At 41.2% G+C, this 17,132-nt stretch overlaps 1 protein-coding gene across 2 annotated transcripts in view; it reads left to right on the top strand.

The window, feature by feature from the left end:
- ipo11 (importin 11) overlaps positions 1–17,132 on the top strand; it is a 233,640-nt gene that overhangs the window by 7,510 nt on the left and 208,998 nt on the right. For both annotated transcript variants that reach the window (XM_036980135.2, XM_021606535.3), the window contains exons 2-4: positions 5,955–6,104; positions 9,531–9,631; positions 11,795–11,867. In XM_036980135.2, coding sequence (XP_036836030.1) covers positions 5,967–6,104; positions 9,531–9,631; positions 11,795–11,867 — 312 coding nt within the window. In that variant the 5' untranslated portion in view covers positions 5,955–5,966. The remainder of the gene's footprint in view (positions 1–5,954; positions 6,105–9,530; positions 9,632–11,794; positions 11,868–17,132) is intronic.

Raw genomic sequence — 17,132 nt, 5'->3', positions numbered from 1 at the left:
TAAATGCCACCAAATAACTTTTTGGTCAGTGTGGTGTGTGTGTAACCTTTATTTAACTAGGTAAGTCAGTTAAGAACAAATTCATATTTACAATGACGTCCAAACCCGGATGAAACTGGGCCAATTGTGCGCCGCCCTATGGGACTCCCAATCACGGAAGTATGTGATACAGCCTGGATTCAAACCAGGGACTGTATTACACCTCTTGTGCGGAGGTGCAGTGCCTTAGACCACTGCGTCCGTGTGTGTGTGTTAAGCATTCAAATACAGTTAAATAGTTAAAAGGCCTTTACATTTTAATATCGGTGTTGTTTGTTTTGGCAAGGAATATATCGGATATTGGTATCGGCCAAAAATGTCATTTCAGTGCATCACTAATTTAAATGGTGAAATCTGACTTCCTGATTTATCAATAACCAAGGGCTGGTTCAGGAGGACCATGAATAACGGGCAATAGGTGCGAGTGGATGTGTTTCATCCGGCCACAGGTCTTTCCGGCAAGAACAGGTCTTGATTAGAGATCGACCGATTGTGATTTTTCAACGCCGATACCGATGACTGGAGGACCAAAAAAAGCCGATACCGATTAATCGGACGATTTTTATTTATTTATTTATTTGTAATAATGACAATTACAACAATACTGAATGAACACTTATTTTAACTTAATATAATACATCAATAAAAACAATTTAGCCTCAAATAAATAATGAAACATGTTCAATTTGGTTAAAATAATGCAAAAACAAAGTGTTGGAGAAGAAAGTAAAAGTGCAATATGTGCAATGTAAAAAAGCTAAGGTTTATGTTCCTTGCTCAGAACAGGAGAACATATGATAGCTGGTCATTCCTTTTAACATGAGTCTTCAATATTCCCAGGTAAGAAGTTTTAGATTATAGTTATTATAGGACCTTTTCTCTCTATACCTTTTTGCTGCCTGCACTCGCGTAACAGGTGGTCAGCCTGCCACGCAGTCTCCTCGTGGATTGCAATATAATCAGCCATAATCGGCATCCAAAATTGCCGATTACCCATTCTTATGAAAACTTGAAATTGGCCCTAATTAATCGGTCATTCCAATTAATCGAATTACCAAATCTTTTCAGTCTCCTGAAGGGGGAAAGGCATTGTCGTGCCCTCTTCACGACTTTCGTGGTGTGTTTGGACCATTGTAGTTTGTTGATGTGGACACCAAGGAACTTGAAACTGTCATTTGAAACTGTCAACTGATTTTAGTCATTTAAGTTTACACTGGAAACGCTTTTCCATCTCAATTTTTTTCTTCTCTAAAAATAAGTAAATAAATGTGTTCTAATGTGTTCTTTTGGCAGTGAATTTAAATGCATTTTTCAGCCATGACTCATTGCTAACAAGCATGATTCCTCTTATACTTGTTTCTTCTCCTTGAATCCTCTTCTCACTTCCATCTGACTGAGTAGGAAGTGAGTGAAGGTTTGGAGAAGGAGTCGAGGAAAGGCTATTGAGATTCAGCTTGGGTTAGTTTAAAACGTGTTGCAATATGCTGCTGTATGATATTTATCACTTCTTTGTACTGAGTTTAGCATCTATCACCATAGGCTACTCTGTAGGCCTACACAACAGCATTCTCTCTTGTTTGGTGTTTTGGATTCTAATTTCTTCATGCCTCTAGATGGCAGTCTAGCAAAGCTGATTTCCTTACTGAATAGGCCTTCCCCTGCACACGTTGCGCTCTGATCTCTGTTCTTGTAGCTTTATGGCACAAGTGCTGGTGTACGAGTGGCTTTTATCCATTGCTGGAGATATGCAGTGTTGTCTATGAATTTCAAAGGGATATGTGGATAAAACGTGAGGGAGCATAGCTTTGTGTGTGTGTGTGTGTGTGTGTGTGTGTGTGTGTGTGTGTGTGTGTGTGTGTGTGTGTGTGTGTGTGTGTGTGTATTAAAAGTAAAAACATGTATGTTTCCCGGATTGCCCGTTTACATTATCATATATTTTACTCTCCTAGCCTATTTGATATGCCTAAGCGTTTTAAAGGTTGTGAACAGTCATGCTGATTCCCATGTAAAATAGCCTTTTGAGTGACTAAATGTCACCCATAATATTTTTCCCTGAGAAAAAGTACTTTATCTCTCATAGCTAACTACCAGGATGTTTGAGAAGACCGGCTGAGTTGGGCAGGAATCTTGGCTGACAGCTCTTTGAAACGCCTATGTTAAGAAACTTGGATGCCGTAAAATCCTTTCAAGCAAATTTGGTGATACACAATCAAACAACATTGAAATTGCATCAATTGTTTTTACATTATTTTTTATATACATCTCCCATTTGGCACGCCTTAAGTATCTTTGCCATAGATGAATAGTGTAAACTTATAATTATATTTGCTGACACCCTACAGTAAAATTTTGCCACCAGTAGAGTAGCTATATAAACCACGCCCTTCCGCTAACATGCCTTCTCCAATGTTGGTTATAAGCCGGTACTTAAATTAGGTAAGCGACTATCATGTTACCATTGGTATATTAAAATGAGTTAGAGTGACGTCACTTAATAATCCCCCCTCCTGAATCCAAATGTTTGACATGGGCAAGGATCAGTAACTTTTTATGATCACACTTTGTCAATGTAGAAGCGACGGTCATTTTTCATACTTTGGTTATTATACTTTGATCTGGTTAAATCGAAATATAAAATTTCATGAAATTCCTGATTTTGACTTTTCGTTGCCTTTAACTCCTCAAATGTATCTACTCTCATTAAATCGCAGCGATATAATTCCACCACAGCTTCCCATGTTTATAGGGTATTGTAAATGGCCATTCTGTGCCTGTTAATTAAATTTCCGTTGATAGCGCTGTTAGCTGCTCACTATTGTTTGCTCCACCTATGCTATTAATATAATTATATCAAGCTTATGTTTTGCTACATGTGTCCACAAGCATAGTGGTATTGTCCATAGTAATCTTGTGCACATTTACCTGAATTCTACGGTTAGCTCTGCAACTTTGAATCCAATCAGGAAGCCTATTGTGGCTATCTCATCCAGTTCAATTGACTCTTGTCACCATGGATACTCCTGCTGTTTTCAAGCCCCGCAGAGGGCTTGGACTGTTACATATAAATGTGTGAAGCCTGATGTCTAAACTGGACTTTCTGGATGGATGTCTGGGTGCATGACACTAGCCCAGAAGTTCTGGTTATCTCACAGACCTGGCTGAATAATTTGATTATGGATAAGGATGTTGCCATTGCGAACTACAACATTTTCAGATGTGATGGGCAAAAAAAAGGGGCTATTTATGTAAGACCTTTTATGTCATAATGCTTTCTTAAAGGTGTCCATAAGCCAAAATATTTATATTTATTGCTGTGGTCTACTGTGTAAGTGGAAATTCTCACCCCAGGCATTCCATCATAATCTGTTATGCAGAGCTGTTTTATACTAGCTGCATACCAGACACTGTTTTGCCACTTTTCATCCATTGTTACCTCTGGTTGATAAATATGCCCCTTTCAAGCGATTCCGAGTCAAAAAACAAACTAATCCATGGTACTGTCCTGTACTCTGACCGCCTCTAGATAAGAAATCAAGTCTGGGCCAAGGCTAGACTAACTGACTCATTAGCCACAGTGCCTTGCGAAAGTATTCGGCCCCCTTGAACTTTGCGACCTTTTGCCACATTTCAGGCTTCAAACATAAAGATATAAAACTGTATTTTTTTGTGAAGAATCAACAACAAGTGGGACACAATCATGAAGTGGAACGACATTTATTGGATATTTCAAACTTTTTTAACAAATCAAAAACTGAAAAATTGGGCGTGCAAAATTATTCAGCCCCCTTAAGTTAATACTTTGTAGCGCCACCTTTTGCTGCGATTACAGCTGTAAGTCGCTTGGGGTATGTCTCTATCAGTTTTGCACATCGAGAGACTGACATTTTTTCCCATTCCTCCTTGCAAAACAGTATTTTTGGACACTTATTTGGCCAAATTTTTTAATTATTATTATTTTTTTTAAAACACTTTTATTTAATCTTTATTTAACTAGGCAAGTCAGTTAAGAACACGGCCGAGGAACGGTGGGTTATAACTGCCTCGTTCAGGGGCAGAACGTCAGAGTTTCACCTTGTCAGCTCGGGGGATCCTTACAGTTAACTAGTCCAATGCTATAACCACCTGCCTCTCGTTGCACTCCACAAGGAGACGGCCTGTTACGTGAATGCAGTAAGCCAAAGTGAGGTGCTAGCTAGTATTAACCTTATCTTGTAAAAAACAATCAATCATAATCACTAGTTAACTACACATGGTTGATGATATGACTAGTTTATCTAGCGTGTCCAGCGTTGCATAAAATCTGACTGAGCATACAAATATCTGACTGAGCGGTGGTAGGCAGCAGCAGGCTCATAAGCATTCATTCAAACAGCACTTTTGTGTGTTTTGCCAGCAGCTCTTCGTTGTGCGTCATGCATTGAGCTGTTTATGACTTCAAGCCTATCAACTCCCGAGATGAGGCTGGTGTAACCGAGGTGTAATGGCTAGCTAGTTTGCCGGGTGCGCGCTAATAGCGTTTCAAACGTCACTCGCTCTGAGACTTGGAGTGGGTGTTCCCCTTGCTCTGCATGGGTAACGCTGCTTCGAGGGTGGCTGTTGTCGTTATTTTGTAAATGGTATTCTTAATGTTAATCAAGCTATATATTTGTTACTGAATTACCAATGTTATTTATATAGCTTGTAGGTCCCATAACCCACATTTAAATGAATTTGTAATGACGAGTTTGAATGGTACACAAATTGACTTCCTTCCATCCTACAAATATCTTGGTATCTGGCTTTATGACAAACTGTCATGTTACTGAGCTGGTGATGAAGTTTAAGTTCAAGGTCTGACTTCTGTTAATAGGAAGGAAATTGTCCACACCATTTTTACATCTATTTTAGATTATGGGGATATTATCTATATGCATGCAGCAGCATCTTGACTTTAACCACTAGGATGTTGTTTTCCAATGTGCCATTTGATTTATTACTGGTTATAGAACTCACCATTGTGTTTTGAATCAAAAAGTGGTTTGGGCGTCTATGTAACAAGATAAACTTCCTGTGTGTCTATCATCATTAATTCAATTTAGACTTATAAATGATCAAACCTGGTCTCAGGCTTACATAACACCGGGGGCCCCTTCGGTCTCCACACAGTTGGGTAAAGCAGATTTTAGTTTTTTGACAGGAACATTTTTTACTATATTTTTTTACTTCCCTGTCTCCCTAAAAACAACCAAATCTGCTGGGATGTAGACGTTCTCAAATGGGTAGTAAAAACATGAAACATTTAAAGTTATTTCAGGCAATGCTGAGGAATAATTGAAAGTTGTGCCGTACAGACAGAGAGCTGTATATCCTATTTTTTCGGGGAGTATCATTGTTAGTTCTTCTGAGTAACATTGGAGATTGACTCGGGTCTCCCTTTTTGAAATTAACAAGTCGGGCAGTTTCGACTGTAGGATTGACGGAAATCATTCTAAGTTGCAAAGGGAGCTGCCTGCATGAGGACCAGGTGTGTTGCTCTGCTGTGTCAGGCTGTGCCTGCCTGCGTCATTGGGACTACCATTCTAGCCTCTGAGTGATTTTACTTACAGTGTGATCTGTTATAGAGCGAGAGAGGACCGTGATGATGGCAGGAGGGGGGGATGGTGGGATGAAGAGGCATGTAAAGATCTCCTTGGTTAATTTGTCTATTTGTGCAGGCATAATGTCTGCCTTGTGCCTTCTACAGAAGTTTATTCATTTCCATATTCCTACTGTAAAAATGTAATGCGAAGGTGGTGCTGAACCCTTCTCACTGTTTCTCTCTCTCCCCTCACACTCTCTCTCTTCTTCACCCTCTGTCTCCATCTCCCCTCTCCCTTTCATTCTCCACTCCCCCTTCTGTTCCACCCCTGTCCTCTCTCTCGCTCTCTAACCCTCAGGCGTCTCTAGGTATGGATATGGAGAGTGCCAGCTCGGTGGTCCTACAGGCCCTGACCCAGGCCACCAGTCAGGATACCGCTCTACTGAAGCCTGCTGAGGAGCAGCTACGACAGTGGGAGACACAACCTGGCTTCTATTCTGTACTGCTGGTATGTCTAACACACACACACACACAGGCAAACACAGGCACCAACGTCTATACTGGAGCTTACCACACATCATCCATTGATTTGTGCAAAGCTTTGAGTTCCTCAAGTTAAGAGTGTTCCCCTAATTATTACATGATGGATAGGATATGGGCCAGAAAGTTTTGGGTCAATGCAGACATTTTTAAAAAGGTAGGCCTTCTGTGGGCCCAACATGCTTCTCTTGTGGTTTTGGATCATCTTGATTTATGCAAAGCTGTGGGGATGTGACTATGCAACTGGGTTCTCAAATGTCAAAGAAGGCTGGATATCAATGATATCAATAATAACAACAGCAGCAGCGACAACGGCATCGGCGATCAGCTTGTGTGGTTTCCATATATAATATCTGTGGGCAGTTTTGCCCTGATTACAATCACTACTAACAAATCACCCCACCCTCACTACAATAATAATAATAAAAATAAAAAAAATTAACAGGAATGGTAGAGATAGTGACAGAGAAATAGATGGGATGCTCACTGGTGCTCAGCTGTACACTAACCTTGACTGTCATTATCTCATTGTCACATTGCATTAGTCCCTGTCACAAATGATAGACCATTAGGTTACACACAATGCCCCAGTCTAGCCCAGGTTGATGTGTCACTGTGCTGCTGTTAGAGCCATGGGGTAAACCATAGTAGCAGGATACTGTGTGTGTGTGATACTCCACAGAGGCTGTAAAGAAATCTAATCTGTCCCATCCTCCTCACCATCTCTCCTCATTCAGTAAGTGTACTGTAGATGGTCTTTGTTGATCTCTATCCATCAGCTATCCAATACCTTGTTACAGTAGGTGGTTGTTAGCCACTCCTAGGGTTGCAAAGCTACCCGTAATTTACCAACGTTTCCAGAATCTTCAGTAATTTTTCGAAACAGAAAATCTATGGCAATCTCTTTTAACGTGGGCTCCCGAGTGGCGCAGCGGTGTAAGGCACTGTATCTGTGCTAGAGGTGTCACTACAGACCCTGGTTCGATTCCAGGCTGTATCACAACCGGCCGTGATTGGGAGTCCTGTAGGGCGGTACACAATTGGCCCAGCGTCGTTAGGGTTTGGCCGGGGTAGGCCTTCATTGTAAATATGAATTTGTTCTTAACTGACTTATCTAGTTAAATAAAGGTTAAATAAAAATAAAAACGTTAGTAATTTATACTTGAAATTTGCTATAACATTTGCATAAGTATTCAGACCCTTTACTCAGTACTTTGTCGAGTCACCTTTGGCAGCGATTACATTCGTCTTTCCTGAATGCACTGCATCTTTGTCCATGACCTTATGGTTCAAGAGAAAATAGCCTAATTAATTTAAAAAGCATCTAATCCACAGAGGTATTCTTTTCAATGAACTCTTCCAACTTGACTTTTTTCACAAAAATGACAATGACAAAACATTGACAGCGAATACATATTGACATAGTAAAAAAAAAAACACACACAAAATATACATTTGTATTCACTAAGTTGATGGTTTATGTTTAGGTGAATGTTTTTTTGCAGCTTTGTATTTATTTTAAAATCACAATATTTCATATATTTTACATGTGATGAGGCCACACAGAGGGCCAGAGATTATTACAGACACCTGTGATAGTCTGATGTACCCAAAGGGGCCACTGGATGTCTTGTGATAGATTACGTAAAATCTTTGAAAGATGCCAAAATTCAGGTAGTTTAATGGTAAACTTTTGAAAGTTTCCAGTAATATATCCTCCCTTTGCAACCATAGCCACATCAGCCACCCAACTGAGGCTGCACTGCCAGGTTCTGCTTTTTTTACCCACAGAACAACACCGTTTGAATCGCTCTGAGCCTAGAACTCTCTGCTGTATTCAGACAGTCAGGACTGAGTTAATAACAGAGAACGTTGTTGTACTCTGCCCCCACTCACCCCTGTGGTTCGCTACTCAACGCAGCTTCACCCTTCAATTCGCCTGCTGAGAGAAGTGTGTGTGTGTATAGTGGAGTGTGGCAGCACTCTGCTGTGATTGTCTCAGTCTGGCGCCAGGTGCGTACTCCAGACTGCAAGCTCCCAGCATGCCCCTCTCATGCACACCCACCTCCCCCGAACTCACATCGGATGCTGGTACATCTTTTTTTTAATGAGCCCAAAGTTTGGGTTCTCGCTTTGTCACTCAAAACCTTGTAGGACAGCTAAGATAAGCAGCCAGCCAGTGTGGCTTTATTAACCTCTCTTGGGTAGGGAGCAGTATTTTGAAGTTTTGATGACAAATGTGCCCAAAGTAAACTGCCTGTTACTCAGGTCCAGAAGCTAGGATATGTATATGCCTGGTAGTATTGGATAGAAAACACTCTAAAGTTTCCAAAACTGTTAAAATAATGTCTGTGAGTATAACAGAACTGATATGACAGGCGAAAACCTGAGTAAAATCCATCCAGGAAGTGGGATATTTTTGATGTGGGTACTTTTCTATTGAATGCCTATACAATATGTATTTGAATAGGACCCAAATTCCAGTTCCTATGGTTTCCACTAGATGTCAACAGTCTTTAGACATTGTTCCAGGCTTGTATTCTGAAAAATGAGGAAGAATTCGAACATTCTATCAGTGGACTCTAAATGATCCAGAGCTGTTTTGAGCGCGTGACCGATTGCGCACCATTCGTTGTTTTTCTTTTCTATTGAAGACGCTATTGTCCGGTTGAAATATCATCAATTATTTGGACAATAGACAACCTGAGGATTAATTATAAACATCTTTTGACGAACTTTACAGGTACTATTAGGATGTTTTCGTCTGCATGTCGTGACTACCTTTGAGCCAGTGGATTACTGAACAAAGGCGCCAACAAGTTTTTGGGATATAAAGAGGGACTTTATCGAACAAAACAAACATTTATTGTGTAACATGGACTTGTGACTGCTAACATATGAAGATCATCAAAGGTAAGTGATTAATTTTATCGCCTTTTCTGACTTTTGTAATTCTTTTCCCTGGTTGTAAAATGTTTGTATGCTTTTGTAAGCAGGGCACTGTCCTCAGATAATCGCATGGTATGCTTTCGCCGTAAAGCCCTTTTGAAATCTGACAAAGTGGCTGGATTAACAAGAAGGGAAACTTTAATCCGATGTATAACACTTGTATATTTTGAATGTTTATTATGAGTATTTCAGTGTTTTGAATTTGGCGCTATGCAATTTCACCGGATGTTGGCCAGGTGGGGCGCTACCGTCCATAAGAATGCCCAATTCCAAACCAGACCCTAACCCAAGAATGTAAGCACTTTGTGTAGTTTCTGAAAGGACTCCTTGGATAGCTGTGAAATTCCAGCTGCAGCCAAGGACATTATCACAGTGATTTAAATAATATTGATTCCTCCCATCTACTAAGTTATTTAAACGCTGGCCTGTGTTTTCTTTCCTCTAGAATATCTTCAACAACCACATGTTGGATGTTAACGTCCGATGGCTTGCCGTGCTCTACTTCAAAAACGGCATCGACAGGTACTGGAGGAGAGTCGCGCCAAAGTAAGCCTTCTCTCTTTTACCTCCCTCTTCTTCTTCTCTTGCTTCTTTCCGTTCTTCTCGCCATTCTTTTCACTTTCCTTATGGTTCTGTCTCGTCTTATCTGTCATCTCGCCATTTTTACGATAAAACAAATATTTCCCCACACCTGTTATACCTCTCCCATCATCACGTTTCAGTATTAATGGCAAGTTCTGCCAATCGATTGGGCTCAGCTGTGTGTGTTTTGTGAGCTCACATTGCTATTCATTGGCGCCATTCTCTTAAGTCCATCTAGTGTAGGCCATACTGATAGTATTGTACAGACACAACCTATGGGATGGTAATTCTCCATTCACACCTATGGGATTGCTGACCAGCTTAATTTTTCAAGTTCACCTACAGGTCCACAGAACAAAGACTGTTTTTAACCACCTCACCTCAAAGACAATCAGTTCTGCTTCTGCAATCTCCAGCTATTCTTTCGTTTTTTAGTGCTCTCCTTCCAAAGTCCCCCCTTCTTTTCTTTTGTAGGTGTGGGTAATTCATTATCATTTGTCGAACAAAGCCGTTGTCAACCTCTGCTTGCTGTGGAAGGTGCAATGAACTCCTGGCCATTGCTTTGCGCTTAATGCACCCAGTGCCTACAGAAGTTGCCCAATTTACAATTTATCTGCGGGCTTGTCGCACAAACTTCTACCGGGGTTAGGATCTCTGCTACTTTGTATGGGATGTGGCAACTCTTCCCTTCTTCACATTACACTTCACTTAATCCCCTCTCTTCTGTTTCTCTTCAAAAAGGATGAGACTCAATCAAGCCCTCCCTCTTCCTTTCCCTGTTCCCCTCTCTCTCCTGCTTCAATTCCTATTTTCTCATCCACCGCTGCCACCTTCCCTTCCTCACTCTTCTTAACATTCTTACCTCTCCATGATTCCCTCCCCTCTCCCCCCTCTCTCTCTCCCGCTTCCTCTAACAATAGAACCGCTAGGCCTCGAGGGACCTCCTTCAATCTAATGAGCAGTCATTCTGACTGCAATATTCTATACGTGTAATTAATACATTTCATATATGCTATTGAAAAGATTATAAATTGATGTTTTATGAAGGCCATGGGTAAAATTAGAATACCATTTTTATATCAAATAACACAATAGCATTTTCATTAGTTTACTGTAGGCTATATGTAAAAACCAAAAAACACATTGTTTGGACTGATATAGGGTACATACCGTTTTTGAGATTATAATTAGAACAGATCAATACAATAGACTAGCTCGCCCTGTTCTTCATTCACATAATTACATAATTATGCATAGTTCGCTTCCCCTCACTCAACTCACCCATTCGCTCCATCATACCTTACTTAATTTATTTAATCTATTATGTGTGAAATTAGTTTCAGTTTTTGAGTTAATTATCAAGGTGATCATCAGCTGGGTACTGCACTTTCAAATGTGGGGAGAAGTAGGGGCAACGGGGAAAAACCATTCAAAAAATGACATGCCCTCCTAAAACTGGTTAAAACCCCAGTTATGTTTGTGATATTTAAAATTCTAACAACGACAGTGTTATATAGACTTATTTAGGAATAGTCAAGAACGGAGGAGGGTATGACTTTAAAAATGTTTAATTTATGAGCAGTCAAAATGACTGCTTTAGCAGTTCTAGTGTTAGCCCGGGACAGTGTATACAATAGCTTCATACAGGGACAGAGCTATCCCTCACTGCTGCTCTCTGTCATCTTCATGTCGTATCAGCCCTCTATATTAAAGCCTACGCTGTGGCGCTAGCTCTCTCCCTGGGGAAATTGGATTCAAAGCAGAAGGCGTCTCTCACAGGATATCAGCTGGGTGCTGTGTCAGGCAGTTGATAATGCCATGGCTTTCCTCTCCCTCTCAAATGGAAGGGTGTGGAAATGTAATAATACTAGGGTCATTCTCGCTGACCGCCTCACTAAAGAAGCAGATGGTGATATTTGACAGGAATTGCACACGGTCAATGTGCCTCCCCCTCCTTTCCTCTGGCATATTGAGGCCTCAAACAATTCCATCAGAGTGGAGAGCGTTTCTGATAACACATTTGAAGCAGTCAACTAATTCAAAATGGATATTGAGTATTGAAAAGATGTTTGCGTTGATGTTTGGCATTATTTTGTAACCTAGTTCTGTGTGTGTGTGTCCGTCCAGTGCTCTGTCAGAAGATGAGAAGACGTCGCTGCGAGCTGGCCTGATCACCAACTTCAACGAGCCCGTCAACCAGGTCAGTCATTTTTTGCGTGAGCTGTCAACCAATGACTTGTCCCTTTCGGGGGAGCATTATTTCATCGACAACCATCACTAAGTAGAACACTCCCAAACAGCTTTCCAGTATGTCCATTTGGCTCTGTCTTGGAGAAGTGGCCATACGTCAACAGGGACCCCTACCTAGGGATACCTCTCTACTAGTAGCAGTGGCTGTCTGTGTTCAAATGGAGAGCATTTCAGCCATTCTAGCCCCTTGTGTCTCACCTGTCTCTTCCTCTCTCTGTCACCCCTCTGGAAAGGAGGTTGACTCGGTCAGCAATCTGCCGTGATCCAATGATGTGTGTGCGGTCTAGAGTTAATCTCCCCCTAAGGCTGCATATAGTGTAACCTTATGACACATCACCACCAAATGCCTCAGAGAGAGTGTGCTGCATGCATGCACAAGCAAAAATCCAAAATGAAGAGAACACTCAGCTTGCCATAATGCATCTTGATCAATGTCCCTGTTCTCCCTCTGCTATGACTGTAATGCAGATAAGTGAGTTTTGCCCGATCACACCAATTATCTTCACATACAAATACGATTGAGATTTATTGCCATCTGTGCAGTCAGTGCAGTGACACTTCTTACAGAAGCTTATTGGCCCATATTCAGTCCCTAGCAAGATATCAAATGTTATTTCTCACATGCTTCGTAAACAACAGATGAAATGCTTCCTTACGGGCCCTTCCCAACAACGCAGAGAGAAAGGAAATGGATAAATAATAGGAAAGTAATAACACGTAATAATGAAAACAATAACTTGGCTATATACAGTGCCTTCGGAAAGTATTCAGACCCCTTGACCTTTTCCACATTTTGTTACGTTACGGCCTAATTCTAAAATGGATTAAATAAATTTAAAATCCTCAGCAATCTAAACACAATACCCCATAATGATTGAAAATAGTTATATTTTTTTCCCCCAAATGTAAATAAAAAACCTACCTTATTTTACATAAACATTCAGACCCTTTGCTATTAATACAAATTGAGCTCAGGTGAATCCTGTTTCCATTGATCATCCTTGAGATGTTTCTACAACTTTATTGGAGTCCACCTGTGGTAAATTCAGTTGATTGGACATGATTTGGAAATGTACACTCCTGTCTATATAAGGTCCAAAAGTTTACAGGGGAAGTTTGAGCAAAAAAAGTAATGAGGTCAAAGTAATTGTCCGTCGAGCTCAGAATAGGATTGTGTTGTGGCACAGATCTGGGGAAGGGTGCCAAAAAATGTCTGTAGCATTGAAGGTCCCCAAGAAAACAGTGGCCTCCATCATTCTTAAATGGAATGAGACTCTTCCTAGAGCTGGCCATACAGCCAAACTGAGCAATCGGGGGAGAAGCGCCTTGGTCGTGGAGGTGACCAAGAACATGATCCTCACTCTAATAGAGCTTAGACCATAGTTCCTCTGTGGAGATGGTTGTCCTTTTGGAATATTCTCACATCTCTGCAGCACTCCACTAAATCAGGCCTTTACGATAGAGTGGCCAGACGGAAGCCACTCCTCAGTAAAAGGCACATGACAGCCTGCTTGGAGTTTGCCAAAAGGCACCTAAAGGACTCTGACCATGAGAAACAAGATTCTCTGGTCTGATAAAACCAAGATCGAACTCTATGTCCTGAATGGCAAGTGTCACATCTGGCGCAAACCTGGCACCATCACAACGGAGAGGCATGGTGGTGGCAGCCTCATGCTGTGGGGATGTTTTTCAGTGGCAGTGACTGGGAGACTAGTCAGGATTGAGATAAGTACAGAGAGATCCTAGATGAAAATCTGTTCCAGAGCGCCCAGGACTTCCGACTGGGGTGAAGTTCACCTTCCAACAGGACAATCACCCAAATCACAAAGCCAAGACAACGCAGGAGTGGCTTTGGGACAATTCTCTGAATGTCGTTGAGAGGCCCATCCAGATCCCGGACTTGATCTAACATTTCCGGAGAAACCTGAAAATAGCTGTGCAGCTACGCTCCCTATCCAACCTGACAGAGCTTGAGAGGATCTGCAGAGAGGAATGAGAGAAACTCCCCAAATACAGGTGTGCCAAGATTGTAGCGTTATACTCAAGAAGACTCAGCTGTAATCGCTGCCAAAGGTGCTTCAACAAAGTACTGAGTAAAGGGTCTGAATAGTTATGTAAATGTCATATTTATTTTTGTTTTTGCTTTGTCATTATGGGCTATTGTGTGTAGATTGATAAAGAAAAATATTTGTGTACATTTTAGAATAACGTTATGTGGAAAAGTCAAGGAGTCTGAATACTGTGCACGGTGTACCAGTACCGAGTCGATGTGCAGGGGTACGAGGTAGTTGAGGTAAAAAGGGTAAATGCAGATAGCTACCCGGACTATTTGGTTGACTATTTAGCAGTCTTATGGCTTGGGGGTAGAAGCTGTTCAGGGTCCTGTTGGTTCCAGACTTGGTGTATCGGTACCGCTTGCCATGCGGTAGCCGAGAGAACAGTGAATGACTTGTGTGGCTGGTGTCTTTCCATATTTTTAGAGCATTCCTCTGACACCGCCTGGTATAGAGGTTCTGGATGGCAGGGAGCTTGGCCCCAGTGATGTACTGGGCTGTACACACTTCTCTCTGTATCACCTTGCGGTCAGATTCCAAACAGTTGGAATCTGACCTTACGGGGATGCCTCCTTTGTGGTGCACTCTTCACAACTTTGTTCGTATGTATGGACCATGATAGGTCCTTAATGACGTGGACACCAAGGAACTTTTTTTTTTATACTCTGTTTATTCAGTTTTACACACCAGACAACACAAAACAATATAAATAATATACTCAACTAGAAAAAATAAAAATAAAAAAGATTAGCTATAAAGATACCGTACTTTAGACAAGTTAAACACACCGGGCAGTAGGCTACAAAGGTTAAAGGGCATCTGTAGTACAGGGACAGAGCGGACACCTCACCTTTGTTCTTGTAAACAGACAAGGGATAGGCGTGGAGAAATGCAACCACTCACACTCAGATAGTCATGGCCACAAACCAAGCATCCACTGAACCAAAAATAAAGTTTAAAATGCTTTATTAAAAAAAGTTTTTTTTGTAAGCATAAACAAAATAGAAAACAGGGCAAAACAAGCTCACATTTTAGTGTTTTACAGGGCAAGATGAACAAGGCTTCCAGAAGTCACATTTATCATATTAATTCCCAGAAACCTGACAGTTTGTGACGGCCCCAAAACACATGATACACATGGCTGGTTCCGTTTTACATCGGACACGGGATCAAAATCAGAGAGTGTTTTTCCCCGAACCAGTGGATCCGGTGAACCATCTTGAATTGAATGAGGCTAGTGCTAAAAGAGGAGTCTTTAAAGGCACAAAAGAAGGGTTCTGTAAGTCATTAATGATTTGCATATATATGAGAATTTGCGCCCCTAGGAAGCTAGTTTAGCTCAAAGATTCAGGTGTGTTAGCACTGACAAAGTTCCTAGTCTGGAGATAGGGGGAAAAGTGGGATTGGGGGAGGTTGAACTTTTCCTGTAGGTGAGCAAAAGAGGCAAATGTATCATCAAATAATAATTGGGCCAGTGAGGAGAGGCTTAGTGAGTGGCAGATGCGAAAAGCTCCATTATTTAAAGATGGAGGGGAAAAAAAATTCTGATTGTTTGGGCCTGATAGAGAAAAGCCTCAGAAGCTAAAGGCTAAACAGAACTGATTCCAAATTTTAAGAGACTGCTTTACTATTGGGTTGACACACCTTTTGCCAAGGTACACTGGGAGAGACGAGCACAACACACAAGAAAGTGCTCCAAACTCTATCTGGACCCAGAGTGGTCTAGGGCCAGTAGGATCAGTCTACCCTCAGCACAAAAGGGCTCTGAAATTTGCAGCCCAATAGTATGCCTGAACATTTGGGCGAGCTAAACCACCCAATGCATTAGTTTCTGTAAATGTTTTCTACCAATCTGTGGTACCTTGCCATCCCAAATAAAATACATGAATGTTTGATCCAGTGAATTAAAAAAAGATTTTGGAATAAAAATGGTCAAACATTGAAATAAATATAAAAGTTTGGGCAACACATTCATTTTAATGACATTAATCATTCCAATAAGGGAAAGAGGTAGCAAATTCCAAAAAGTTAAAGATGGTTTCAAACTGTCTGCTAGAGCAACAAGGTTTTCCTTAAACAAATTTTAACATTTCCTTTTTACTTTAACTCCCAAGTAGGTGAATTGATCCCAGACAATCCTAAACTGAAAGCTTGTAAAAGAGCCTTATTTACAGGAAAAAGCTCACTCTTGCCTAGAGTCAGCTTGTACCCTGAGATTGATCCAAACTTTTTAAGAACAGACAAGACACGTGGCAATGAGGTATCAGGGTTGGCAGCATATAGAGACTTTCTGCTCTAAGCCCGTCTTGATTATACCTTGAACGGCATCATTAGAGCGCAGTGCGACGGTGAGGGGCTTGATTACCAAAGCAAACAACAAGGGGGAGAGTGGACAACCCTGTCTGGATCCACAGTGCAAGGGAAAATAGTCAGAGGACAAGTTGATAGCCCGTCCCGAAGCCATAGGAGAAAAATAAAGAATCTTTATCCATGCAATGAATTTGGAGCCAAAGTCAAATCTATAAAGGGCAGATGTTAGGTAGTCCCACTCAACGCGGTCAAAAGCTTTTTCCTCATCGAGTGAGACCACCACCTCCGGGTCCCCCGACGCTGGGAATTACAGTAAATTCAAATGCCTATTTCTCACAAAGCCAGTCTGGTCAGAGTGTATTACTTTGTGCAGCAAGCCTTCCATACGGATGGCTAAGAGCATGGCTAAGATTTTGTAATCACAATTTAAAAGCGAGACTGGGCGATAGGATCCACATTCCAGGGGGTCTTTGTTTTTAATTTAATAGTAATGAAATTGAAGCCTGATGAGACTAGGCGGTAGCTTTGATGTATTAAGGCACTCTGCAAATAATCGAGACAAGAATAGGCTAAGCAGACCAGAAAACGTCCTGTAAAATTATTCTGGAAATCCGTACAGACCCGGTGATTTACCATTTTTCATTGCGGACACTGCTGTTTATGTAATTTTTACAGGGACAGTGCACGTTAATAAACGTTGCAATCTCCTCAGGTGTAAATTCTTCGAAACAGTCGTGGGAGTCTGTATCAATTGAAGGCATATTCAGACCATTAAAGAATGAATCAATCAGCAAATGGTTTTGAGGAGATTCAGAGGTGTATAGCGCAGAGTAAAATTGTTTGAATGGATC

Source organism: Oncorhynchus mykiss, chromosome 6 (genome assembly GCF_057628025.1).
Source record: "Oncorhynchus mykiss isolate SJ-2025 chromosome 6, ASM5762802v1, whole genome shotgun sequence".
Classification (NCBI taxonomy): domain Eukaryota; kingdom Metazoa; phylum Chordata; class Actinopteri; order Salmoniformes; family Salmonidae; genus Oncorhynchus; species Oncorhynchus mykiss.
The sequence above is the reverse complement of the archived record's forward strand: the minus strand, read 5'-3'. Positions and strand labels throughout refer to the sequence as shown.